This window comes from Cyprinus carpio, chromosome B1 (genome assembly GCF_018340385.1).
Source record: "Cyprinus carpio isolate SPL01 chromosome B1, ASM1834038v1, whole genome shotgun sequence".
Taxonomy (NCBI): Eukaryota; Metazoa; Chordata; class Actinopteri; order Cypriniformes; family Cyprinidae; genus Cyprinus; species Cyprinus carpio.
The window spans coordinates 34,955,532-34,981,916 of NC_056597.1; the positions used below are offsets into that span (position 1 = coordinate 34,955,532).

Sequence of the window (26,385 nt, forward strand, 5' to 3'; positions counted from 1 at the left end):
TTTTTTTTTACAGGAAAAAAAAAATAATAATAAAAAAAAACCTAATGATCAGTTACCAGCAGCCATCACAATCTATATAGATTCATTGGGTTAAAAAAAAATTATAAAAAAAAAAAAAAACCTGATAGGAAGTTAAACATAAGGCATTATGTGGAAGGATTTTAAAAATACACTACAGAGGAACTTGACCTGTGAGCTATTGTTATATATATATATACACATTTGTATATGAATTTGAATTTGTGTACTTCACACATTTCCTTATGACGATGATGTACAAATAACATCTCTATGAACATCTAAACACACGCATTGTTATCTTAGTTAATGAGTCATTTGATCAGTGTCTGTGAGGATCATTGTGTGTCAGCTCACATCAGGTAAGATCTCTTTCTACTCTGTAAATTAATCAAACTACAGCATATTTTGATGCTTTATGTGTATTTTTATGTATGACATACGGTATATAAACAAATATATGTATATGTAGGTACTGTATTTTAAAGGTAATTTTGTAATATCCAAATAACTTTTACACATCATTATTGGAAAGGATTTAGACATTGGTTTTTCATGCTTTTCAATGAAGCATAAACAATTATTGCGCATGGAACAGTCATTAATGTCCATAATGTAAGACACCTAAGACAGTGCTTCTGGGAGACTGGAAGGACAGCTAATCATCCTTGTAATGCTAGACCACTTGTGACCATATATACCCCCAGACATATTTGAGAACATGCAAGTGACTTGGTGGAAGAGTAGAGTAACATCTCACAGTAAATTTGCTGCAGTCCATGAGGATGAGATGTACTATATTACTTAAAGCAGCTCCTGACACACAGGATACTCACTGCAACTTTTGATATTGGTCTTCCATTTGTTTATGGTCTTTTTCATTTCTGCTAATCAAATGTCTCTGAAACTTGTTCAGTTTATGTCTCAGTTGTTAAACTTTATATGTTCATACAAATATTTACACATTTTTAAAAAAAATATGCAAGAAAAAAACACATTAAAATGAGAAGATCTATATCTTCACACTCTTTTAAAAAAAATATAAATGTTTACATTTCTCCTCGCTTATAATGCTTGTAACATGTAAATGAATAAATTCAGTGGAATTTTCCATGTGTGTTTGACACAAAGAGGAAGCCAAAAACCGTTATACATCAGTGCCAAACTAATTTGCTTTTTCCTTCTAAGCAGTAAATGAAGCAGATCCTCTGAGCTGGCTTTTGGATATAGAGAAATACATCAGACTGTCTACACTGACAATGGTTTCCTCTCTTCATAAAAGTGAGTATTTTTTGTCATGATTAGTAAAGAACTGAAGTCAGATGATGAATGCAGTTAACTCAAAACTGAAATATTTTTCTTGAAGTTGTTAATTGTCATAAGATTATAGTTTTCATTGATTTCATTGTTTTTCTTCATATATTCCAGGTTTTATAAGAGCACTGACTATCATCTCTGTTATATGTAAGTAGCCAAGCTGCAAAATCATAAGAGTAATCCATATGACATACAGTATAGGCTATATAGCAGTCTTCCAAGTCATGTGTCCTTTATGTGAGAAACAGACTGATATTATATGTTCTCATTATCTTTTCCAATGCTCTGGGATGACCTAAAAAGTCATATAGATTACAAAAATTGTCCATTTGAGCCACAATGATTCATATGCACAAGGATGTAATGATTTAGATGTAATGTTGTAATGTTTTGAACCACCGAGCAGGTTTATACACCCATTCATGCTATATAGCATTTTTATTGGAAGAACTCAAATATATTAATATTGTCATAATATATTCATTTTTGTGGATTCATCTGTCATTATTTTTTTCAGCTGTTACTAACATCAGCAGCACCAATACAACAGTCACAACAGAGATGACCTCAGCTGGTAATGTAGTCTGATGTTTTCTCTGTTTATTAATCGATATTCATTAGTCATTATTTTTTACTAAGTATAAAGTAGGTGAAATGCCTCTCAATTTAAGAAGACAACAGTTAACTGCAGTATATTTGGCAAATTTAATGGCACAGGATAATTCACATCCCACGATACCATACCAACTAATCACTCACACCTGTACACAGTGGCATGAACACACAGGTTAATAAGGGACAGGTGTCTGGAAAGTCTGTAAGATATTGCAGGTCGGCCTCCTGGCAAAGCTGAATTAACCTTCTTGCTGGATCCATACTCATTCTGTAATGCTAGGTAGAAGAAAGTGTGGATCCAAGGGCATAAAGTTTATTAAAGAAAACAAACTAAACAGAATCACAAACATGCCCAACACAAGACAGGTAGCATGAAACAGAAGCCAGGTTTATTTTACAGATTTGCTCTAAAAAGTTTTGCAATATTTTATAAATGTTTTATAAACCTATTGTGAATTGACAGCGTTTCCATTAACTGATGTTATGTGACTAATATATTTTTTTCCTCTCGATAAAAGTCATGGCAATGGATCTTGGTAGGTTTACATGTATCACAGCCACTGCACTAGCCATTATTTTTAATTGAAGGGGACGTATGCATGTATCTTTAGTGAAACAGCACAGACAGTCACTTCTGGGATGCTTCTGAAACGTGCAGCGGAGTGGCTGGTATAAACACAAGCATTGACTAGAGTAGCCGTGTCGGAGCCATAATGCTGTAATGCACCACACGTGTACAGTGAAAAAAGGATTAATATCAGGGAAAGCCCTTAATACTTGAGAGTGGCCACATATGAGGTGTTTCTTGGGGGTTACAGTACATTAAATGATGAATGATCTTGTGACTTTTACATATTCCAGCTGACCTGTAAATGCTGTAAATGTTAAATATTCCTTTATCAATTTGCCTAAAAACTAACTTTTTTTGCGATATATGGAAGTTGTTTTTGCGAAATCGACATGTTTCTAATAGGCATATTTTCATTTCGCAATTTCAATGTGCGCAATTAACAATTAGCATTAGCACCAACTCAACTGGTATTGTAACACACTGTACTCTAAAGACCAAGTAATGAAGTTAAGAAAAATAATGTAGGATAGATCGGCTCTGTGTATCATCCGATCATTCAGTTATTTCCATTCAATCTGGCAAATGCAAAATTCTAAAATCGGTCAATATGAAAATCTAACCCTAAGGTTCAAAAAGTCGTGGCCTAGTGGTTAGAGAGTTTGACTCCTAACCCTAAGGTTGTGGGTTCGAGTCGCGGGCCGGCAATACCACGGCTGAGGTGCCGTTGAGCAAGGCACCGAACCCCTAACTGCTCCCCGGATGCCGCAGCATAAATGGTTGCCCAATGCTTCTGGTGTGTGTGTGTGTGTGTGTGTGTGTGTGTGTGGTGTGTGTGTGTGTGTGTGTGTGTGTGTGTGTGTGTGTGTGTGTGTGTGTGTGTGTGTGTGTGTGTTGTGTGTGTGTGTGTGTTCACTGCTGTGTGTGTGTGCAGTTTGAATGGGTTAAATGCAGAGCATGATTTCTGAGTATGGGTCACCATACTTGGCTGTATTTCACTTTCACTTTTAAAAATTGACACTGGATGTTACAGAAATAGTAAGATGGCTTGTTATTTATATATTTATTATTATTATTAATTTTTATTTATTTATTTTGTTTTGTATAACAAATTGAAAATTTGAAGATTTTGGCTCGACATCTTTTTTGTTTGTGGTTAACAAATCAGTTTATGGCTTCAATATTTCATTTCATGTGGGCAGCGCTGAAACACTTCTTCATTTGATTGGTCAAACAACACTGCCATCTTGCGTCTTCTGTAGTAGGCTACTGCATTAATTCAGCTGCTGATTTAGTCTGATGTTTCCTCTATTGGATTGCATTTTAACTGTATGTTTGTGGATCTGTAGAATTGAACATGTGTGAGTGTGTTTGTGTTTCTAGGTAAAAACTGAGGGATAATGAGAATGAAATGTGTAGTTGTAGATAATTGCAAACATTTGCATGTGTCCTTTTTATTGTTGATTCATTTAAATTCATCAGTCATTATATTTTTCAGCTGATACTGACATCATCAACACTGATACAACAGTCATGCCAGAGACGAGCCCAGCTGGTAATGTAGTCTGATGTTCCTCTGATGATTGTGTTTTGACTGAATGTTTGTGGATCTGTAGAATTGAACAGATGTGTGAGTGTGCTTGCGTCTCTAGATAAAAACAAGGAATAAAAGAGTGTGCACTGTAAAAAGTGATTCTCTATATTTACTCAATATAATTGTCAAAAGATTACAAGCAATATTATTAATTAAATTTAACACATTTTAATTAATTAGAATTAACCATTCAAAATGAGTAGAATAACATGAAAAAAATAAGTAAAATTTACACAAAAATATTGATTACATTGGACAAAAAACAGACAAACAAAAAAACACTACACTGTGCTAAAGAATACTATGTTATGCATGCCAGGCCAGTAGTTGGCGATCATGAAACACCCTTCGAAAACAATATAATCATGCACATGACGTCAACCTTTTTACAAATTCACATTTTTTTGTTGCTTACATAAATATGATACAGGCATCATGTTCAAAAGGTTGTGTCTTAAGGCCCCCAAAACAGAGTTATTGAAGACACCTAAAGTTCACGAACAGAATCACTGAAGGAAAAAAGGGTAAATTATTGGTTACCATTATAGTGGTAAGTGTTTGCTTTAGTTAGGCTCCTGACCCTTGATGATTTAATATTACATTTTGTCTTGCTGTTGTAACTCAGTTATAACAGCTAGACAAGATAAGAGAAAAGATGATCAGGTGGTGTTGGTTATGGTTTTACATAATCTTTGTTTTACCTGAATATCTGAACTCATTTAGAGGCTGATCTCGGAGTTAAATTAACATTCATTACAGCAGCGCTGTGATTCAACAATAAAAAACCTGGAATTTTCAGTATAATCCAGAGTTTAAGAATTCTGATTAAAACAAAGAGAGGGGAACCTTCTTTTGGCACACAGTGACATCAAGAACCAGCGTATGAATCTCAAAAATGGTGACAAACAGCATATACAGATGAACTGTAAGCATCACAAAACAAGCTACTAAAGAATTGTTGCTCATAATTTATTCATGCTGCAAAGCATGATGGGAATGATAAATGAGTTTTGATTGGTGGAACCCAGAATGCAGTGCAACACGCTTTTTGATGGTCACCATTGTTGAGGTTCTCAGGCTGATTCCTGATGTCCGTGTGCCTAAATAAAAGATTATTTTCCTTTTTAAAAAGGTTTTGATCAGAAGTGCTTCTAAGAGTCTCTCTGATTATGCTGTAAATACCAGAGCTTATATTGTACAACCACAGGGCGCCTGTTATTGACAAGACACACCCAAGTCAGAAACCAAATGATGATGTCAAAACAAATAACACCACCTGATCTCATTTCCTTCTTGGCTTGTCTAGCTGCTGTATCACAACTACAGCAAGAAAAAAAAATGTTTAAAATTTTACGGGTCAAGAGCCCAACTAAAGCAAACACTGACCACCGTAATGGTAACCAAAATTTTTATTTTTCTCCTTCAGTGATTCTGTTTGTGAACTTTAGGTGTCTTCAATAACTCTGTTTTGGGGGCCTTAAGACACAACCTTTTGAACATGATGCCTGTATCATATCTATGTAAACAACAAAAAATGTGAATTTGTAAAAAGTTTGACATCGTGTGCATGCATATAATGTTTTCGAAGGGTGTTTCATGATCGCCAACTACTGGCCTGGCATGCATAAGATTGTATTCTTTAGCATAGTGTTTTTTGTTTTGTTTGTTTGTTTGTTTTTTGTCCACTGAAATCAATATTTTTGTGTAAATTTGACTTAATTTTTTCATGTTATTCTACTCATTTTGAATGGTTAATTCTAATTAATTAAAATGTGTTAAATTTAATTAATAATATTGCTTGTAATCTTTTGACACAATTTTATTGAGTAAATATAGAGAATCACTTTTTACAGAATGTAAGATGTATGAGCTGTGTTAAAAGAAATGTGCTTATTAATTACTGTTCATTCAAACATTCAGATGTTCAAAGCATTACCACCAACTCTACAACCGATACACCAGTGAACATCTCAACAGGTAATGTAACTTACTGTACTCTTAAGACCATGAGATGAGGTTATTTATTTAAGGAAAGATAAAAGAAGTTAAATGGGTCCTATTATGCTCTTTTACAAAGTATTGATTTTGTTTTGGGGGTGTACTAGAACAGGCTCTCATACTAGGTTGTTCAAAAACACATTATTTTTCACATATTTTACATTATTACAACCCTCTCTCCCCAGTCTGGCATGAACGGCTCGAATAGTTTCTGTATCAAATGAAGGTCCGCCTTCTGAAATACAAAATGTGCTGTGATTGGTTAGCTGTGCCAGTGTGTGTTGTGATTGGCAGCACTCTGCGCCTGATCTGGAAATATCATGCCCCTTACCATAGCCGCCTGCGCGCTTCAGTGTAAATATTAGTCAAAATCAAATCAATTTGAGCGCGATTTAAACCCGGATGATTGTAAACACTAAGTTCATCTACCTTGGGAAAGCTAGCATGCCTCCAACTTAGTGATAACACTCCTTGACTTCCTTTGTGAAATTATGCTACATAAAACTTATGAACGAAACTGACACAGCATCTACTTGGTTACCGCTGTAAGCAAAGCATGTAAACAAAGCATACTTGTAAACAAAGCATGTAAACAAAGCATACCAAAGCATACTAGTCAGTTCTCCTCAGAGATACATTCATATAAAGTTCCACCCCGAATTGTATCACAATTCATTTACCATCTCAACCAACTAAATACAATCTTCAACTGCTCAACAGAAAGAACATGACACATTTGATCAGTATACATTCTTAAAACACATTTTCATTCAATGGAATTGTGCATATGCTTTAGACACTTACATTTATGCTCCGTCCATGCAATAAATGCGCAGCCTTCAACTGCTCAGGTAATGTTGTCGGTATGACCGAGAGCCATTGAAAAACTACAGAAAAGCAAAACTACTTCACTTTAGCAATACTGGCCACAAGTATTAAGAGGAGATCACACATCAGCTGCTCAAAAAATGTGTCAGTGAGACAAACGGAGCACGAATGCAATCCTGTGACAGTCACAGGCAGTAAATAGTTGAGCACATAAAGGAGAGATGCGAACACTGTTCAAGGTCTCCATTAATTCGTGCTTATAGTAATTTAATGTGTATGTATTTTGAAAGCATTGAATAGCTAAAGAAATCGTCATAGGTGGAAATCCCGGGGGGTCAGGGTGGACAGGACAATCCGCGGACATAAAAAACAACCCGCAGTAACAGTGATAAAGTAGCCCAGTTCCACAGGAAAACAATGGACTTGGCAACACTGTGACAGAGACAACGGACATGAGCGCTGTCGCGGAACAACCACAAAAGCTTTAAATTGTCTAATTTAGCACAGTCTCCCTGCTACACTAATAGTGGTAATGCATACATATCCTTACGAGTACATTTTTAGCTGTATTATCTGTGTCCCCTTCAAAAGTTACTCTTGAGAAATTTTATGTTTTTGTACCCCCCTCCAAATATTAGATGAAATTTACACACCTGAAAATCGTGATTCCTTCAATTCTTAGCATTTTAAATTGATTACTGTCTGAAATCGACAATTCACAATTAAAAATCCATGTTCAGAACGATGCACGTGCATCTTCAGGGTTTGTAATCGATGCATCGAGAAAATGAGTGAATCGTTACAAACCTATTCTAGACTAAATGTGACTATTTAAAATAAATCATTCAATGATTTTCTTGTTGCAGAACACAGTAGTTCATCTAGTTCAACTTCTACAGGTGAGGATCATTCTAGACTGAATGTGGCTTCTTAAAAGAAATTCCTCTTGATGATTTTCTTCATGAAGAAGACAGTAGTTCATCATGTGAGTCGGATTTAACATCTGTTTGCATCTGTTATTGTTTCAGCTCCTTTGCACACGATCATTTCAACAACATCTACCAGTCCCACTACTACAGGTGAATGTGTGGCTGAACTCGAATGTGGCTTTCAAGAGAAACTCCTTCTAATAATGGTCTTCAAGCTGAACATAGATGTAAAATCAGACTTAGATGCTGAATTTCTATTTCCACATTGTTGTTTGAGTTCTTTAACAACTAGTCACTTCCGCAATATCTACTAGTTCTACTTCTACAGGTGAGAATAATTCTAGATTAGGACTGTGAATCTTTGGGTGGACAGCAAATCAGATCGCTTCACAATGCATAGGTTTTTTAATTCAATTCAAGAAAGATTTTTGCAAATTCACAACGATTCGATTCAATTACCAATTAAATTTGATTGAATTCTGCATTCTTCAAGTGCATTCACAGGATTATTTAAATGCTTCCCCAAAAATTATTTAAATTCTTAGTCAGGGGGGAATAACACAGCAGCAATTATGGTTACATGACCATAGGTTAAAAAAAAAACACCCTTATGTCCATTGTTAGATGCTAGTTTAATGATATGGCATGACCTTTTTTTTTTTTTTTTTTTTTTTTTTTTTTTTACTTACAAGAAATTATTTTCTTACCTCTTACTTTAAATTTGATATTAGAAATCAAATACACTGCTGGTCAATAATCAAACATTTGTAATCTATAATTGTTTCCTAATTCCACAATTTATGATTGTTTTATATACTACAAACAATTATTTCACTTTTCTGCACAGATTTGCATCAATATACATCTTACTTAGTTACCGCTGTAAGCAAAGCATGTAAACAAAGCATACTTTAATATGCATTATACGGAGGCAAGGTAAAAAAAAAAAAATGCCAACAAAGCATTTCCGAAGACATTCATATTAACTCTCACCCCGAATTGTATCACAATTCATTTACCATCTCAACCATCTGAGTCTGATTTAACATTTTTCTATATGTTGTTGTTTCGATAAATGTTACATTTGAAGAACTCTACATCATTTTAATAGATCCGCTTCATCAGGTAAGGGTGATGCTGGACTGGATGTGACTGTCCATAATCAGTGTCTTCATGAGAAACACAGTGTCATTAATTGGTTGTGATAATCACACTACAATAACGGTACAAGCTTAAAAAAGCTTTTAAAAATTGCCAAAGATAAGTCCAGGACCAGGTACAGGACAAACACAATCATAACATAGACAAGACCGGACAAACTGAACTGAAACAAGGGGAACGTAAATACACAGACCAAAGAAGGTTAATTAATGACAAACACCTGAACAGAATGACAAAATCAACTCGGTAACCATTACAAGTAAAGACTGTAATTCACTATCTGAGTCTAATTTAACAACTGTTTCCATTTCCATCTGGTATTGTTTCAGTGCCTTTAACAATTTTTTTTTTTTTTTCCTCAGATTATTTACTGACAGTCATTTCCACAACATCTAGTAGTCCCACTACTACAGGTAAGCACGTTTTTGGACTGAATGTGGCCTTCGAAAGCAGCTCCTCCTGATAATTGTCTTCATTAAGAACACAATAATTCAGAATCTGTTTGATTTAACATCTGTTTCCATCTGGTATTGTTTCAGTTCCTTTACACACGGTCACTCCCACAATGTCTGCCAGTCCTACTACTTCAGGTGAATGTGCTGCTGAACTGGAATGTGGCTTTCAGTTAAATATTTATTTATTGTGTTTATTGTCTTAGCGTTTCACCAGTTCATTTTGCTTTTTATTCAACTTAGCTGCAGATAGATGCCTTTGTCCATATTAATTATTTCCTGGCACGTCTAAAGTTCTTTGAGCACAATATCACTTCTCTTTCAATGCAAAAACTTCATCTCATTTTATAAAATAAATTGCTATAGTATTTACCTTTTCCTCTCCATCTGCAAATGATGTTTTTGAAAGAAAAAGCGCACAATGTCTGTTTGCTATAGCAACAAACACTACTTTCATGCATCTGATTAACAGATAAACCTTGCACTCGTATTTCAAGGTTGTTGTTAATGCTATGGTTATTTTAACAGTTTCCTTCATACATTGTTTAATGACATTGTTAAAACACATTTTCATTCAATGGAACTGTGCGTATGCTTTAGAAACTTACATTTATGTTCCGTCCATGCAAAAAATGTGCAGACTTTGACTGCTCAGGTAATGTTGTCGGTATCACTGAGAAGCATTGAAAACTACAGAAAAGCAAAACTACTTCACTTTAGCAATACTGGCCACAAGTATTAAGAGGAGATCACACATCAGCTGCTCAAAAAATGTGTCAGTGAGAAGAACGGAGCACGAGTGCAATCCTGTGACAGTCACAGGCAGTAAATAGTTGAGCACGTGAAGGAGAGATGCGAACACTGTTCAAGGTCTCCTTTAATTCGTGCTTATAGTAATTTAATGTGTATGTATTTTGAAAGCATTGAATCGCTAAATAAATCATCATAGGTGGAAATCCCGGGGGGGTCAGGGGGGACAGGACAATCCGCGGACATGAAAAACAACCCACAGTAACAGTGATAAAGTAGCCCAGTTCCACAGGAAAACCATGGACTTGGCAACACTGTGACAGAGACAACGGACACGAGCGCTGTCGCGGCACAACCACAAAAGCTTTAAATTGTCTAATTTGGTACGGTCTCCCTGCTACACTAATAGTGGTAATGCATACATATCCTTACAAGTACAATTTTAGCTGTATTATCTGTGTCCCCTTCAAAAGTTACTCTTGAGAAATTTTATGTTTTTGCCCCCCCCCCCCCCAACTATTAGAAGAAATTTACACCCCTGCAAATCATGTTTCCTTCAATTCTTAGCATTTTAAATTGATTACTGTCCGAAATCGACAATTAACAATTAAAAATCCATGTTCAGAACGATGCACGTGCATCTTCAGGGTTTGTAATCGATCCATCGAGAAAACGAGTGAATCATTACAAACCTATTCTAGACTAAATGTGACTATTTAAAATAAATCATTCAATGATTTTCTTGTTGCAGAACACAGTAGTTCATCTAGTTCAACTTCTACAGGTGAGGATCATTCTAGACTGAATGTGGCTTCTTAAAAGAAATTCCTCTTGATGATTTTCTTCATGAAGAAGACAGTAGTTCATCATGTGAGTCAGATTTAACAGCTGTTTGCATCTGTTATTGTTTCAGCTCCTTTACACACGATCACTTCAACAACATCTACCAGTCCCACTACTACAGGTGAATGTGTGGCTGAACTCGAATGTGGCTTTCAAGAGAAACTCCTTCTAATAATGGTCTTCAAGCTGAACATAGATGTAAAATCAGACTTAGATGCTGAATTTCTATTACAGCATTGTTTGAGTTCTTTAACAACTAGTCACTTCCGCAATATCTACTAGTTCTACTTCTACAGGTGAGAATAATTCTAGATTAGGACTGTGAATCTTTGGGTGGACAGCAAATCAGATCGATTCACAATGCATAGGCTTTTTAATTCAATTCAAGAAAGATTTTTGCAAATTCACAACGATTCGATTCACAATTAAATTAGATTGAATTCTGCACTCTTCAAGTGCATTCACAGGATTATTTAAATGCTTCCCCAAAAATTATTTAAATTCTTAGTCAGGGGGGAATAACACAGCAGCAATTATGGTTACATGACCATAGGTTAAAAAAAAAACACCCTTATGTCCATTGTTAGATGCTACTTTAATGATATGGCATGACCTTTTTTTTTTTTTTTTTTTTTTTTTTTTTACAAGAAATTATTTTCTTATCTCTTACTTTAAAATTGATATTAGAAATCAAATACACTGCTGGTCAATAATCAAACATTTGTAATCTATAATTGTTTCCTAATGCCACAATTTATGATTGTTTTATATACTACAAACAATTATTTCACTTTTCTGCACAGATTTAGATAGAAATATACTTCATATTTTCTGTACTGAGCATTTACTTAGTTACCGCTGTAAGCAAAGCATGTAAACAAAGCATACATAAAAAAAACAAAAAAACACATCACACATCAGCTGCTCCAAAAAATGTGTCAGTGAAACCTCAGAGATACATTCATATAAACTCCCACCCCGAATTGTATCACAATTCATTTACCATCTCAACCAACTAAATACAACGAAAGCACGGAGAACAGAAAGAACATGACACATTTGATCAGAATACAGATTTTATTATTTTGAATCTGTGCCAGTGCTCTGGTGGTCTGCTCAAGATTATATGACTGTAATTTTGAAACATGATCCTCTATAATACTTGTCTTCATAAAGAATACAGCATCTGAGTCAGATTTAACATTTTTCTATATGTTGTTGTTTCGGGAATGTTACATTTGAAGAACTCTACATCATTTAATAGATCCGCTTCATCAGGTAAGGGTGATGCTGGACTGGACGTGACTGTCCATAATCAGTGTCTTCATGAGAAACACAGTGTCATTAATTGGTTGTGGTAATCACACAGCAATGACGGTACAAGCAACAAGTCTCTTAAAAATTGCCAAAGATAAGTCCAGGACCAGGTACAGGACAAACACAATCATAACATAGACAAGACCGGACAAACTGAACTGAAACAAGGGGAACGTAAATACACAGACCAAAGAATGTTAATTAATGACAAACACCTGAAATTGAGAATGACAAAATCAACTCGGTAACCATTACAAGTAAAGTTCAGTAATTGCAGTATCTGAGTCTAATTTAACAACGATCCATCCATTCCCTCTGGTATTGTTTCAGTTCCTTTAACTAAATTTTTTTTTTCTCAGATTATTTACTGACAGTCATTTCCACAACATCTAGTAGTCCCACTACTACAGGTAAGCATGTTTTTGGACTGAATGTGGCCTTCGAAAGCAGCTCCTCTGATAATTGTCTTCATTAAGAACACACAATTCATCAGCATCTGTTTGATTTAACATCTGTTTCCATCTGGTATTGTTTCAGTTCCTTTACACACGGTCACTTCCACGACATCTGCCCGTCCTACTACTTCAGGTGAATGTGCTGCTGAACTGGAATGTGGCTTTCAGTTAAATATTTATTTATTGTGTTTATTGTCTTAGCGTTTCACCAGTTCATTTTGCTTTTTATTCAACTTAGCTGCAGATAGCTGAATTTCTATTTTATTTTCTTGTTGTTTGAGTTCTTTAACAACTAGTCACCTCTGCAAACTTCATACTAGTTCTACTTTTAAAGGTGAGAATAATTCTAGATTTTGACTGTGAAATCTTTTTGAAAGAAAAAGCAAATCAGATCGATTCACAATAGCAAGGCTTTTTCATTCAATTCAAGAAAGATTTTTGCAAATTCACAACGTTGTATTCGATTCACAATTAAATTAGATTGAAGGACTGCACCTCTTCAAGTGCATTCACCCCTTATTTAAATGCCTCCCCCCCAAAAATTATGTGTAAATTCTTAGTAATGGGGGAATAACACAGCAGCAATTGTGGTAGGTACCATAAACAACAAAAAAAAAAAACCCATTATGTTCCATTGTTTAGATGCTAGTTTAATGATATGGCATGACCTTTTTTTTTTTTTTTTTTTTTTCACAAGAAGTCATTCCACTTAGTTCTCTTACTTTAGGATTTGATATTAGCTTCTTAATCAAATACCACAGTAGCTGGTCAATAATTTAACATTTGTAATCTATTATTGTTTCCTAATTTACCACACATTTAGACTGATTGTTTTAAAAGAAACTACAAACAATTTTTTTTTTCTCATTTTTATCACAGATTGTAGCATAGAAATATACTTCTATTTTCTGTACTGAGCATTTACTTAGTACCACCGCTGTAAGCAAAGCATGTAAACAAAGCAATACTTTAATATGCCTTATACGGATTCTAAGATAAAAAAAAAAAAAAAAAAAAACAGTTCTCCTCAGAGATGTCATTCATATAAACTCCCACCCCGAAACTGTATCGCAATTGATTTACCCATCTCAACCAACCCTGAATACAACAAAAGCACGGAGAACATCTGATAAGAACATGACACATTTGATCAGAATACAGATTTTATTCTTTTGAATCTGTGCCAGTGCTCTGGTGGTCTGCTCAAGATTATATGACTGTATGTGTTTTTTTTTTTGATCCTCTATTCATAGTTGTCTTCTTCATAAAGAACACAGTAGTTCATTTGAGTCTGATTTAACATCTGTTTCTATATGTTGTTGTTTCGGCTAATGTTACATTTGAAGAAACTCTACATCATCTAATAGATCCGCTTCTATCAGGTAAGGGTGATGCTGGACTCGGATGTGACTGTCAATAAAGATCAGTGTCTTCATGAGTTAAATCACATGTGTGCATTAATTGGTTGTGGTAAGTTCATTTACAGCCAGTGACGTACAAGCACATCTACTAGATCTCTTAGGTGAAAATTGCCAAAGATAATGTCCATTTAACAGGTACAGGACAAACACAATCATAACTTCAGACAAGACCGGACAAACTGAACTGAAACAAGGGGAACGTAAATACAGAGACCATAGAAGGTTAATTAATGACAAACACCTGAACAGAATGACAATTTAAAAGAGAAAGACGGGGACCCATTACAAGTAAAGATTGTCATTCAGTATCTGAGTCTAATTTAACAAAACTGTTTCCATTTACATCTATTATTGTTTCAGTGTCCTTTAACAATTTTTTTTTTTTTTTTTTTTATTTATCTCAGATTTTTACAGCCAGTCATTTTCACAGCATCTAGTAGTCCCACTACTACAGGTAAGCATGTTTTTGGACTGAATGTGGCCTTCGAAAGCAGCTCCTCCTGATAATTGTCTTCATTAAGAACACAATAATTCAGCATCTGTTTGATTTAACATCTGTTTCCATCTGGTATTGTTTCAGTTCCTTTACACATGGTCACTTCCACCAGTTCATTTTGCTTTTTATTCAGCTTAGCTACAGATAGATGCCTTTGTCCATATTAATTATTTCCTGGCACGTCTAAAGTTCTTTGAGCGCAATATCACTTCTCTTTCAATGCAAAAACTTCATCTCATTTTATAAAATAAATTGCTATAGTATGTACCTTTTCCTCTCCATCGGCAAATGATGTTTTTGAAAGAAAAAGCACACAATGTCTGTTTGCTATAGCAACAAACACTACTTTCATGCATCTGATTAACAGATAAACCTCACACTCGTATTTCAAGGTTGTTGTTAATTCTATGGTTATTTTAACAGTTTAACAGGACACGCCCTCTCTGACAGTTTTCCCCCCTCTCAAAATATGATTAAAAAGCCAATCTTACATAAGAATGTTTTATATTTTAAATAATTGTGTAGGCAAAAATGAAAAAAAAAAAAAAAAAAAAAGAGGCAAAAATGCATTTTAAGTTTAGAAACATTTTAAGTCCCATTTTAAGTATTATTATTATTATTATTATTATTATTATTTAGTTTTTTTCACAGCCAGTCACTTCCACAGCACCTACTAGTTCACCTTCCACAGGTGAGGATAGTTCTAGACTGAATGTGGCTTCTTAAACAAATTTCCACAGTAGTTCATCATCTGAGTGTGATTTAACATCTGTTTCCATCGGTTATTGTTTCAGCTCCTTTACACACATCTTTTAGACTGAATTTGGCTTCTTAAAAGAAATTCTTCTAGGTTTTTTTTTTTCCTCATGAAGAAGATAGTTTATCACTTAACATCTGTTTGCATCTGGTATTGTTTCAGCTCCTTTACACACGGTCACTTCCACAACATCTGCCAGTCCCACTACTACAGGTGAATGTGGCCTTCAAAAGAAGCTTCTCTTAATAGAGAATACAGTAATTCAGCATCTGTGTCTGATTTAACATCAGTTTCTACATTGTTGTTTCAGATCATTTACAACTGTACATGTCCACAACATACAGTATTTCTACTTCAACAGGTGAAAATGATTTTAGACCATTTAAAAGAAATCCCTCAATGACTTTCTTTGTTGCACAGTACTCCATCATCTGATTCTGATTTAACATCCGTTTCCTTTTGTTTTTCTTTCAGTCTCTTTACAGCCAGTCACTTCCACAACATTTACTAGTTCTACTTCAACAGGTGAGGATAATTATAGATAGAATGTGTTTTTTTTTTTAAGAAATTCATCTTGATTTTCTTCATGAAGAACACAGTAGTTCATTATCTAAGTGTGATTTAAAATCTGTTTCCATCTGTTATTGTTTCAGCTCCTTTACACATGGTCACTTCCACAACATCTACCAGTCCCACTACTACAGGTGAATGTGTTGCTGAACTCGAATGTGGCTTTCAAGAGAAGATCCCCCTAACAATGGTCTTCATGTTGAACACAGATGTTAAATCAGATGTACATGCTGAATTACTCTTTCCACGTGTTGTTGTTTCAGTTCATTTACAACCAGTCACTTCCACAACATCTACTAGATCTACTTCAGGTGAGAATAATTCTAGACTAAATGTGACTATTTAACATCAATAGCTAGTAGTTTTACTTCTTCAGGTAAGGTAAATTCTAGGCAAGGCAAAAATTTTATTTACAGAGCACATATTTAACACAACCATTGTTGATCCAAAGTGCTTTACAATAAAAATAAATCAGAATTTAAAAGAGAAAGACAGGGGACCAAGTAACCAAGTAAATCTTAATCATTGTCCTTGAGCAATGATTGCCCCCCCAAATGCTCTTCATATTTTGCATGTCTGATTTAACATATTTTTCCATCTGTTATTTATTATTATTATTATTATTATTATTATTATTATTATTATTTAGTTTTTTCACAGCCAGTCACTTTCACAGCACCTACTAGTTCACCTTCTACAGGTGAGGATAGTTCTAGACTGAATGTGGCTTCTTAAACAAATTTCCACAGTAGTTCATCATCTGAGTGTGATTTAAAATATGTTTCCATCTGTTATTGTTTCAGCTCCTTTACACACGGTCACTTCCACAACATCTACCAGTCCCACTACTACAGGTGAATGTGTTGCTGAACTCGAACGTGGCTTTCAAGAGAAACTCCTTCTAATAATTGTCTTCATGATTAACACAGTAATTCAGCATCTAAATCTGATCTAACGTCTGCTTCCACATGTTGTTGTTGTTGTTGTTGTTGTTGTTGTTGTTGTTGTTTCAGTTCTTTTACAACCAGTCCCTTCCACAACATCTACTAGTTCTACTTCAACAGGTGAGAATAATTCTTGACTAAATGTGACTATTTAAAATCCACGTCTAGTAGTTCTAATTCTGCAGGTGAGGATAATTGTAGACGGAATGTGACCATTTTAAATTAAGTCCTCAATTATTTTCTTGTTGCAGAACACAGTACTTCATCATCTGAGTCTGATTTAAAATTTTTATTCATCTGTTATTCTTTTTTTTTATTTTTTAGTTTCTTCACAGCCAGTTACTTCCATAGCATCTACTAGTTCAACTTCCACAGGTGAGGATCATTCTAGACTGAATGTGGCTTCTTAAAAGAAATTCTTCAGGTTTTTTTTTTCCTCATAAAGACAGTAGTTTATCACTTTACATCTGTTTCCATCTGGTATTGTTTTAGCTCCTTTACACACGGTCACTTCCACAACATCTGTCAGTCCCACTACAACAGGTGAATGTGTTGCTGAGAATGTGGCCTTCAAAAGAAGCTTCTCTTAATAAAGAATACAGTAATTCAGCATCTGTGTCTGATTTAACATCTGTTCCTACATTGTTGTTTCTGATCATTTACAACTGTTCATGTCCACAACATACCTTTTTCTACTTCAACAAATGATTTTAGACCATTTACCACGTGTTGTTGTTTCAGTTCATTTACAACCAGTCACTTCCACAACATCTACTAGATCTACTTCAGCAGGTGAGAATAATTCTAGACTAAATGTGACTATTTAACATCAATAGCTAGTAGTTCTACTTCTTCAGGTAAGGTAAATTCTAGGCAAGGCAAAAATTTTATTTACAGAGCACATATTTAAAAGAAATCCCTCAATGACTTTCTTTGTTGCAAAACACATTACTCCATCATCTGATTCTGATTTAACATCCATTTCCTTTTGTTTTTCTTTCAGTCTCTTTACAGCCAGTCACGTCCACAACATTTGCTAGTTCTACTTCAACAGGTGAGGATAATTATAGATGGAATGTGTTTTTTTTTTATTTTTAAAGAAATTAATCTTGATGATTTTCTTCATGAAGAACACAGTAGTTCATCATCTGAGTCTGATTTCAAATCTGTTTCCATCTGTTATTGTTTGCTCCTTTACACACGGTCACTTCCACAACATCTACCAGTCCCACTACTACAGGTGAATGTGTTGCTGAACCCAACTAAAGCACTGATCTCCATGACGGTGACCTCAAACAAAACATTTCCAAAAGACATCAACATCTAAACCTCTGAGCTCTTTTTTTAAAATATGGGGGTGATCATTAGTCCTTCAGACCAAATCTCAGGGAAGTTACTGGACCATTCAACCAGATTAAATAATTTGGCTAGAGCTTTAATCATGCTGCAACTGCTGGGTTTAAGCATTTCATTGCTGATTTTATCTTGTCCACATGCTTTCTTTAATTTTAAGATTTTTAATATGTTCTATTAATGTTGTTTAATATTCTTCTCCAGTCACAGAAAAAAACATAAAAAATCCTTTCCAATTCAATTATATCCCATGACCCAAGGGTTACACCTGGCCAGAGAAGGGAAAACATTCTCACCAGATAGTGAGAGAGCCAGAATCCGGTAACACCTGGCCGGAGATAGAAAAACATTCTTACCAAAACCTGAGGAAGTTTAATTGAGACCATTTCAATTGCACTGAGACATTTAAAATGATACCAAACATAAAGGGGAAAAAAAACATCAGGTTCACAAGATAAATCATAGGTGGTAAATAGAATAAGCAAGGAGAGAAGTTTGGGTAGGGTGGTGTCCCTTTTTCTTTCTTTGAGATCTTCTCTCTAGATAAGTGAGATTTATTGTTTTGTTGCATGGCATCTGTTTTGTGAGTTTCTGAACTTTGGTTTCATGGGGAGATCAGACCGGTTTTTTACTAGGACTGGTCTTTAGGCACACTATCCAGTAAACCTTAAGTGATCTGGTAGTGCTTCTTTTAGTCATTATGCCCCATTTGCCCCAGCTGTTCCTGTTCTTATTCTTACCTGAGTTGTGTGTCAGAGATCATGTGTTCAATGGGGACTTTTAGCAGTGTAGCATCACTACTGATGCTGAACTGACACTGAAAAGTTGATTTGTGAAAACTACAAAACAAATTATGAAGAATAATTTGTATAATTTTTTTTTTTAAATAGATACAAATTTGCATAGGCTTGGATCGGATCGGTTCCAATCAAACATATTTTTTTAACCCCGTCTCATGCCATTTCGAGACATAATCACAAAATGTTAATCTATTGAATCATGTTCATGGACACAAATTTCCCTTTTTTCCTTTCAGCACAACTTTTTTTTGTATTGTATTTCAATAGGGATTATCTCGGTGCAGGGTTCCTCTTTAGTGTTTGAATCTTCACATTTGTAAAACTAAAAATTATTTTATATTTATTATTTTGGAACATCTAACACCACTCCTTAGTGGGCTCGCAAAAACATGGAAATAATCTGTCTTTTTTATTTAGATGCAAATTGTAATCTAAGAGATTCTGTGTACTTATTTATTTATTTGGTCATAAAAGTAACATCTCTGTCTTATCCAAATTTAATAGGAGAAAATTATTGAAATATATAGTTGAGTATCATCATAAATTCATGAAGATTCTTCCCATTCCAGGTCTGAACATCCCGCCGCTAGAAGAATGCAGAGTAAGTTGTTGCGGGTGTTAATTTCTGAAATTGTAATTGGGGGGTTGGACTAAAATTTTTGAAATAAAAATTTAAACAACAGCACAATAAAACATAATGTGTACTGTTTTGTATTTTTGTCATTGTCGTTGGTTCTTTTGCATATACTTTGTAGATACAATTAACTTTTATTTGACTTAAAACATTTCTCAAATTCACCAAATACTCCACAGTGCACACTCATTTTTCTATTTTATTTGTAAAGCTGGTTTATGATTTCAGACCACAGGACGGTGTGTAGATCTTCTTGACAATATAGAGAACATGACAGCAACAGTGCTTCCATTGACAGTAAGACAAAATAACAATATAATAACTATTTGTCACTTACAGAAATTAGCATGCAGCAAAGCTTTCTTTTGTTCCAACATTTACAAATAATCCTATTTATATGATCACTAAAATAGAATGTGACCAGCATTTTGAATGTGGTCTTCAACGCTTCAGACATGTTTTTGGAGTCATCTTCAGCTGACCCAAATAAACTGGTGTCAGATGGAAACCGTTTGTTAAAAGCCAGTGAGAAACTTGTGTCTATGCTCGTAAAACCAACAAACACAAGTGACTATGTCAATTTTACTCTTGACACTTTGGGTAAGTAAAAAACAAACTTTGAATAAACAGTGAAATTACAGACTTAAAGTGCTCAAGTCTAGAAAACCTTTTAAATAACTTTTGACATTTTCAGATGACCTTATTGTTAATACATTTTCATTCACATATCTGTACTTTATAATCAGAGGTAGAAGTCTTCATGGTTGGACCACAGGTCACCCTAGAGAAAATTCCTAGACTTAACACGACAAATTCTTCTGTGGACATCGATCTCATTGGGATTGCCAAGAACAACAATGAAACAAGTATGTTAAAGGTTGTGATGTGAATTTATCAAAAAAAAAAAAAAAAAGAGATATAATACAACTAAACCACATTTACTTAAGGTTTTTTATTTTTAGTTGAATGGAAGTTTTTATATGTATTGGTATTTATGTGTTTCTGTCACACAGGATCAGCTGCTGTGGCTTTCATGAGCTACGTCACGATGGAGAATCTACTGAAGCCAGACTTCTTTAACACACCAGAAGACACAATTAAAACCATGATGTCCACTGTGATCTCAGCTACTCTTCCCAAAACCATCAACACTACACTCACCAAACCAGTCAACTTCACCTTCAGACACATCAGAGTGAGAGACTGAAATGTGTTTGTCCAACCTGAGAACGGATGAACATCTGAAAACATCTAATATTTACTTTTATAATATATTATGTTCATTCTTCTTTTTCAGGAGTTTGATCTCAACGGTTCTCTGTCCTGTGTGTACTGGAATATCAGCGAGTGGATTGTAGATGGTTGTTCTGTTTTAGAGACCAACAGCAGCTACACTGTGTGTTCCTGTGTTCATCTGTCCACATTCGCTCTCATCATGCAGACCAGCCCCCCACCAGAGGTACAGAACATTTCTAGTGAACACTGAAGAAAAGCACAGATTTGGCACTCATGTTCTCTGACATGTTTTCTCAGAGTGACCCACTGCTGGATCTGTTGAATTTGGTGTGTGTGATCGTGGGGTTGGTGTTCTTCAGTTTGGCCCTGTTGACCTTTGCCTTTTGTCGGTGGAGTCCTGGAGTGAATAATGTGGCTCGAATCAACATCTGCATCAGTCTTCTGCTGGCTCACCTTCTGTTCCTGCTCACACAGCAGTTCCTGAGCCTCATACGGCCTCTGCAGGTAAGAATAATGAAGGAGCCCTTCAGCTCAACACAGCATCACTGAGAATCTTCATAACCCTCTCTCATGATCTCCAGGTGTTGTGTGCCGTGATCTCTGGCCTTCTGCAGTTCTTCTTTCTCTCCAGCTTTGTGTGGATGTTCATTGAAGCTGTGCTACTCTTCATCTGTGTGAAGAACCTATCACAGATCAGCTCCATTAATAGGGAAGTGCTTAGCAGTGGATTCCTGTGTGTGTTTGGATATGTGGTTGCTCTGGTTGTGGTGGCCGTGTCTGCTGTGGTGGATCCTAAAGGCTATGGAAGTGAAAAGTGAGTTTAGTTGGAGTGATTCATAGCTAATCACCTTCATAGCTAATCACGTTTGTTTACTGATTATTTTATGTATCTCCCCCCAAATAGGTGCTGGATTAAAATAGATAAAGGCTTCATCTCAAGATTTCTGGGACCTGTTTGCATGATACTAATGGTAAATGCATTTCTCATGTAACTTTTCTCATGACTTTGTATTAAATTTTTTATATATTTATATATATATATATATATATATAATATATATATATATGTATATATGTATATGTATATGTGTGCGTTTAAATTCTTTTTTTTTTCTCATTAATCTACACTCCGTACCTCATAAGGACAAAGTGACATTTTTTTAGAAATGTCAGTACATTTAATAAGAAGAAAAAAACTGAAATGTCACATTACATAAGTATTCAGACCCTTTACCCAGTACTTAGTTGAAGCACCTTTGGCAGCAATTACAGCCTCAAGTCTTTTTGAGTATGATGCAACAAGCTTTGCACTCCTGGATTGGGGGATATTCTGCCATCCTTCTTTGCAAATCCTATCAAGCTCGGTCAGGTTGGATGGGGACCATCGGTGGACAGACATTTTCAGGTCTCTCCATAAACGTAACAAATTAAACAATTAAAGGCTTCGGCTGGGCCACTCTAGGACATTCACAGAGTCCCTAAGCCACTCCTGTGTTGCCTTGGCTATGTGCTTAGGGTCATTGTCATGTTGGAAGGTGAACCTTCGGCCCAGTCTTAGGTCCTGAGCGCTGTGGAACAGTTTCATTGTGGATATCTCTGTACTTTGCTCCATTCAGCTTTCCCTCAACCCTGACCAGTCTCCCAGTCCCTGCCACTGAAAATCAGCCCCACAGCATGAGGCTGCTACCAGCACACTTTACTTTTGGGATGGTACTCTGCAGGTGATGAGCAGAGCTGGTTTCCTTCAGACATGAAGCTTAGAACTGAGGTTCCTCAGACCAGATAATCTTGTTTCTCAGAGTCTGAGGGCCCTTTAGGTTTTTTTGTTTGTTTGTTTGTTTGTTTGTTTGTTTGTTGCAAAGTCCAAGTGTGTGTTCATGTGTCTTCAGTGAGAAGAGGATTGAGTTTGGCCACACTGCCATAAAGCCCAGATTGGTGGAGTGTTGCAGTGATGTTTGTCCTTTTGTAGGTTTCTCCCATCTGCATATATGATCATGGAGCTCAACTAGAGTGACCATCAGGTTCTTGGTCACCAGTCTAGACGAGGCCCTTTTCCATCAATTGCTAACTTTGGCTGGGCAACCAGCTTTTGGAAGAGTCCTGGTTGTGCCAAACTTCTTCCATTTGAGAATTATGCTCAGAGATATGCCAGATCTGTGGCTGGATACAATCCTGTCTCAGAGCTCTGCAAGCAGGTCCTTTGACCTATTATATATATATATATATATATATATATATATATATATATATATATATATATATATAAAAAATTATTATTAAAGTGGCTTGGTTTTTCAATCTGATATGCATTGTCAGCTGTGAGGCCTTTTATAGAGAGGTGTGTGCCTTTCCAAATCATGTCCAATCAATTTAATTTAACACAGGTGTACTCCAATCGAAGTGTAGAAACATCTTGGCAATGATCAAGAGAAATGGGAGGCACCTGAGCTAAATTTCAAGTGTTGTTGCAAAGGGTCTGAATACTTATGTAAATGTGATATTTCAGTTTTTTTCTTTTTAATAAATTTACAAACATTTCTAAAATTCTGTTTTAACTTTGTCATTATGCTGTACGGGGTGTAGATTAATTAGAAAACAAATGAATTAAAAAAAAATTAGTATTAGGCTGCAACATAACAAAGTGTAAAAATGTGAAGGGCGTCTGAATACTTTCTGAATGTACTGTGTATATATATATATTTATTTTTTATTTTATTTTTTGCTCTGCAGTCAAATATGATTCTCTTCATCAAAATCATCATCAGTTTAAACTCAACTCTCAAAAATCTCAACGCTGAAGTTTCACAGATGAAACAAACCAAGTAACAAACATTATGATTTAATCACTCTATAGACAATGAAGACATATTAACTCTTTCTCTGTGTCTCTGCAGGATTATGGTGTTTAAAACACTGGGTCAGTTTGTGGTTCTTGGTTGCTCCTGGATTCTGGGTTTCTTCACTCAAAGCAGTAAGGTGCTGGAGATCATCTTCCTGATCTTGAACTCCCAGCAGGGAACCTTCATCTTCCTGATCTACTGTGTCCTAAATAATAAGGTTAGAAATTTTCATCCTACTTTATAATAAACCATTTCCTTTGCACCACAGACAGTATATGGAAGAAAAGTAAAGCAACAGTATTTACTTCTCAAAATGCAAATCTAGTCTTTAAAAAACCTTTGTTACCTGTTTAATATATAAAAAAAATTCCAGTTACTAATGTAACCTCAGTTTCCTGAGATAACAGGAACAAGCATTGCAGAAATGCATGAAACATGAAAGCATTTGCATGAAACATCCTTTGGGAGAAACTCTGTTTACTTTGAAAACTGAAGCCTGATTTGTTAATGTTCATGTAGCTGCACAAACAAATGGCATTTCAGCCCAGTAAAACGGGTGGGGCCAACTGCCTTTATAAGTTGGCACTGAGTGTTATTTCAGAATCTTTCAACTGATGACCAACTGCATTGACTCGTTGGCAGCTTCATTGCACGTGCAACATAAACATACAATTTTATCTCAGGGAACCAAGGTTACATTTAGTAACCAGAGCATTCCCTTTCAAAATGTTGTCTCACATTGTGTGAACCACATTTTGGGGAACGATGTCCAATAGCGCTGTGCTATATTAGGGCAGAACGAAAAGGTGCTACATTAGCCGAGCTCCAGGGAGCCTGATATGAGAGTCCTAAAGGAAGCATGAGCACAACAGGCCTGGAATCAGCCAGACCCTCTACAAAAATATCCTTGACCACTAGCAGGGACAGAGGATGAATAGGTGGACAAAATCCAAGCCTGAATGGCAGGGACATCTGGGTTATAAAAGGTAGGTAAACAGTAAAGATCCACTGGCTGCCACAAAAATAGCTCCAATAGAGAATCTGCTGGACCAAGCCCAGGATGAGGTCATTACCCTGGTGGAGTGGGTCCTCACTCCAATTTGACTCTCTGAGCCCACTGAGGCGTAAGCCATGCTATAATATCAACTATCCATGGGTAGTGGGTTTGCATTTCTTAATGCACTTTATTCCACAATGCGTTCTTTTCTTGCTCTTATTTATTTGATTCTATAATTGATCAACAAAACATCGTTTGAAATTAAGATACAAGTTATATATATAAAAAAAAAAAAGTTCAAAAAGGGACTTTCCACAAAACAAAAACATATGAAGTGGTTAAAATGTGTTTGCATCACTCCACTTCTCCTGCCGTCCAATTCATTAACACACCCTTTATGACGTTTACAAATTACACAGTTTTCTGTCATAATTAACAGATTAAACTGAAACAAAACACAAACAAATAATATTTAAACAAATATAAGACAAAAATAAATGTTCTTAAATGGCTACGACAACGGTGGGCAGAGATGTGCAGTGAAAGCCTCTTCAAGAGGAGGGAGCTTCTCATAGTCCTTTTCTTCATTGCCATCAATGGATAGAAAGGGAGTGAAAGCGGAAAAATGGATGTGGGCCAAATCTTCTACGCCAAATAGCAGGCTTCTTCATTCTTCTTTAGAGTCCAGCAAGGAGATGATCTTCACGCTGAAGGAAAAAGATTCTGATCTTTTGGCACTCAGCACCAACTTATATATGCAGTTGGCCCTACCCATTTTGGAAGAATGAAATTCTATTTGTTCATGCAGCTACATGAACATTGACAAATCAGGCTTCAGTATTGTGAGTAAACTGAGTTCCCCCAATGATTTTCAAAAGGGAACTTCATTTTTGTTAATGAGTTTTATAAGTCACTCAGCTCCTCTCGTCTCATTCTTGTCCAGGTCAGGCAGCAGTACAGGAAGTTCTACAGATATCTTTGCCGTATCAAACAACAGGACTACAGCACCATGTTCAGAACGTAAAAAGTACTGCTAATGTGTCAATAATATACAGGTTAATTTATGTTTATATTAAAATACACAGCATAATTAATGTTTTTGAATGTTAGTCTCACCTCTTTTTTTGTTAATGTTATATTAAATATATTACTAGTGTACTTAATCTTACTAAATAAATGTTGTTTTCTTAATATAAAAGCTTTGTTTACTTTATATAAACTTAATATTAATTATTGAATAAATACGTAAAAAAAAAAGTACTTCATGCACATGCCCATGCCAACATGACTTTAAATACAGGATCATCGTTAAAGAAAATTTTAGATGTTAAATCTCAACAACTCAACTCACAACTGAAACTTTAAAGGGACTTTGAAAATATGTTTTCCAGCTGAACAGTGTATATAATTCATTAAACATGCTGTACTTGTTCCTCACAGCCATGTTTTCATGAATAAATAAATATGGCACTACCTTGACTAAAGTTTATTT

At 35.4% G+C, this 26,385-nt stretch overlaps 2 protein-coding genes across 2 annotated transcripts; both read left to right on the forward strand.

The window, feature by feature from the left end:
• The first annotated feature begins 244 nt into the window (after positions 1-244).
• LOC109062157 (cell wall protein DAN4-like) lies at positions 245-20,067 on the forward strand. Its single transcript, XM_042716078.1, has 27 exons — positions 245-380; positions 1,210-1,299; positions 1,447-1,482; positions 1,853-1,909; positions 4,017-4,073; positions 6,033-6,089; positions 7,805-7,837; positions 7,967-8,017; positions 9,391-9,441; positions 9,568-9,618; positions 10,982-11,014; positions 11,144-11,194; positions 12,750-12,800; positions 12,928-12,978; positions 15,682-15,732; positions 15,830-15,880; positions 15,994-16,044; positions 16,173-16,223; positions 16,353-16,400; positions 16,893-16,943; positions 17,103-17,153; positions 17,358-17,408; positions 17,526-17,576; positions 17,775-17,825; positions 18,037-18,087; positions 19,756-19,787; positions 20,032-20,067. Exons 2-27 carry the CDS (start codon positions 1,278-1,280, stop codon positions 20,065-20,067), a joined length of 1,227 nt encoding a protein of 408 aa, XP_042572012.1. The 5' UTR covers positions 245-380; positions 1,210-1,277.
• Positions 18,228-26,041, forward strand: LOC109072808 (adhesion G protein-coupled receptor E3-like). Its single transcript, XM_042717246.1, has 13 exons — positions 18,228-18,273; positions 19,756-19,787; positions 20,049-20,117; positions 20,234-20,420; positions 20,567-20,686; positions 20,834-21,015; positions 21,118-21,279; positions 21,354-21,560; positions 21,638-21,870; positions 21,961-22,027; positions 23,787-23,878; positions 23,951-24,113; positions 25,837-26,041. Exons 3-13 carry the CDS (start codon positions 20,091-20,093, stop codon positions 25,915-25,917), a joined length of 1,521 nt encoding a protein of 506 aa, XP_042573180.1. The 5' UTR covers positions 18,228-18,273; positions 19,756-19,787; positions 20,049-20,090; the 3' UTR covers positions 25,918-26,041.
• The last annotated feature ends 344 nt before the right edge of the window (positions 26,042-26,385 follow it).

What these genes read in the sequence shown, in the direction of transcription:
- LOC109062157 (XM_042716078.1), top strand. Translation starts at nt 1,278, where the DNA reads ATGGTTTCCTCTCTTCATAAAA. An exon ending in AACAGAGATGACCTCAGCTG is followed by an intron (nt 1,910 to 4,016) that starts GTAATGTAGTCT and finishes TATATTTTTCAG; the next exon opens with CTGATACTGACATCATCAAC. An exon ending in TGCTAGTTCTACTTCAACAG is followed by an intron (nt 18,088 to 19,755) that starts GTGAGGATAATT and finishes TTCCCATTCCAG; the next exon opens with GTCTGAACATCCCGCCGCTA.
- LOC109072808 (XM_042717246.1), top strand. Translation starts at nt 20,091, where the DNA reads ATGACAGCAACAGTGCTTCCATTGACA. An exon ending in AAAGGCTATGGAAGTGAAAA is followed by an intron (nt 21,871 to 21,960) that starts GTGAGTTTAGTT and finishes CCCCCCAAATAG; the next exon opens with GTGCTGGATTAAAATAGATA. An exon ending in TCACAGATGAAACAAACCAA is followed by an intron (nt 23,879 to 23,950) that starts GTAACAAACATT and finishes GTGTCTCTGCAG; the next exon opens with GATTATGGTGTTTAAAACAC.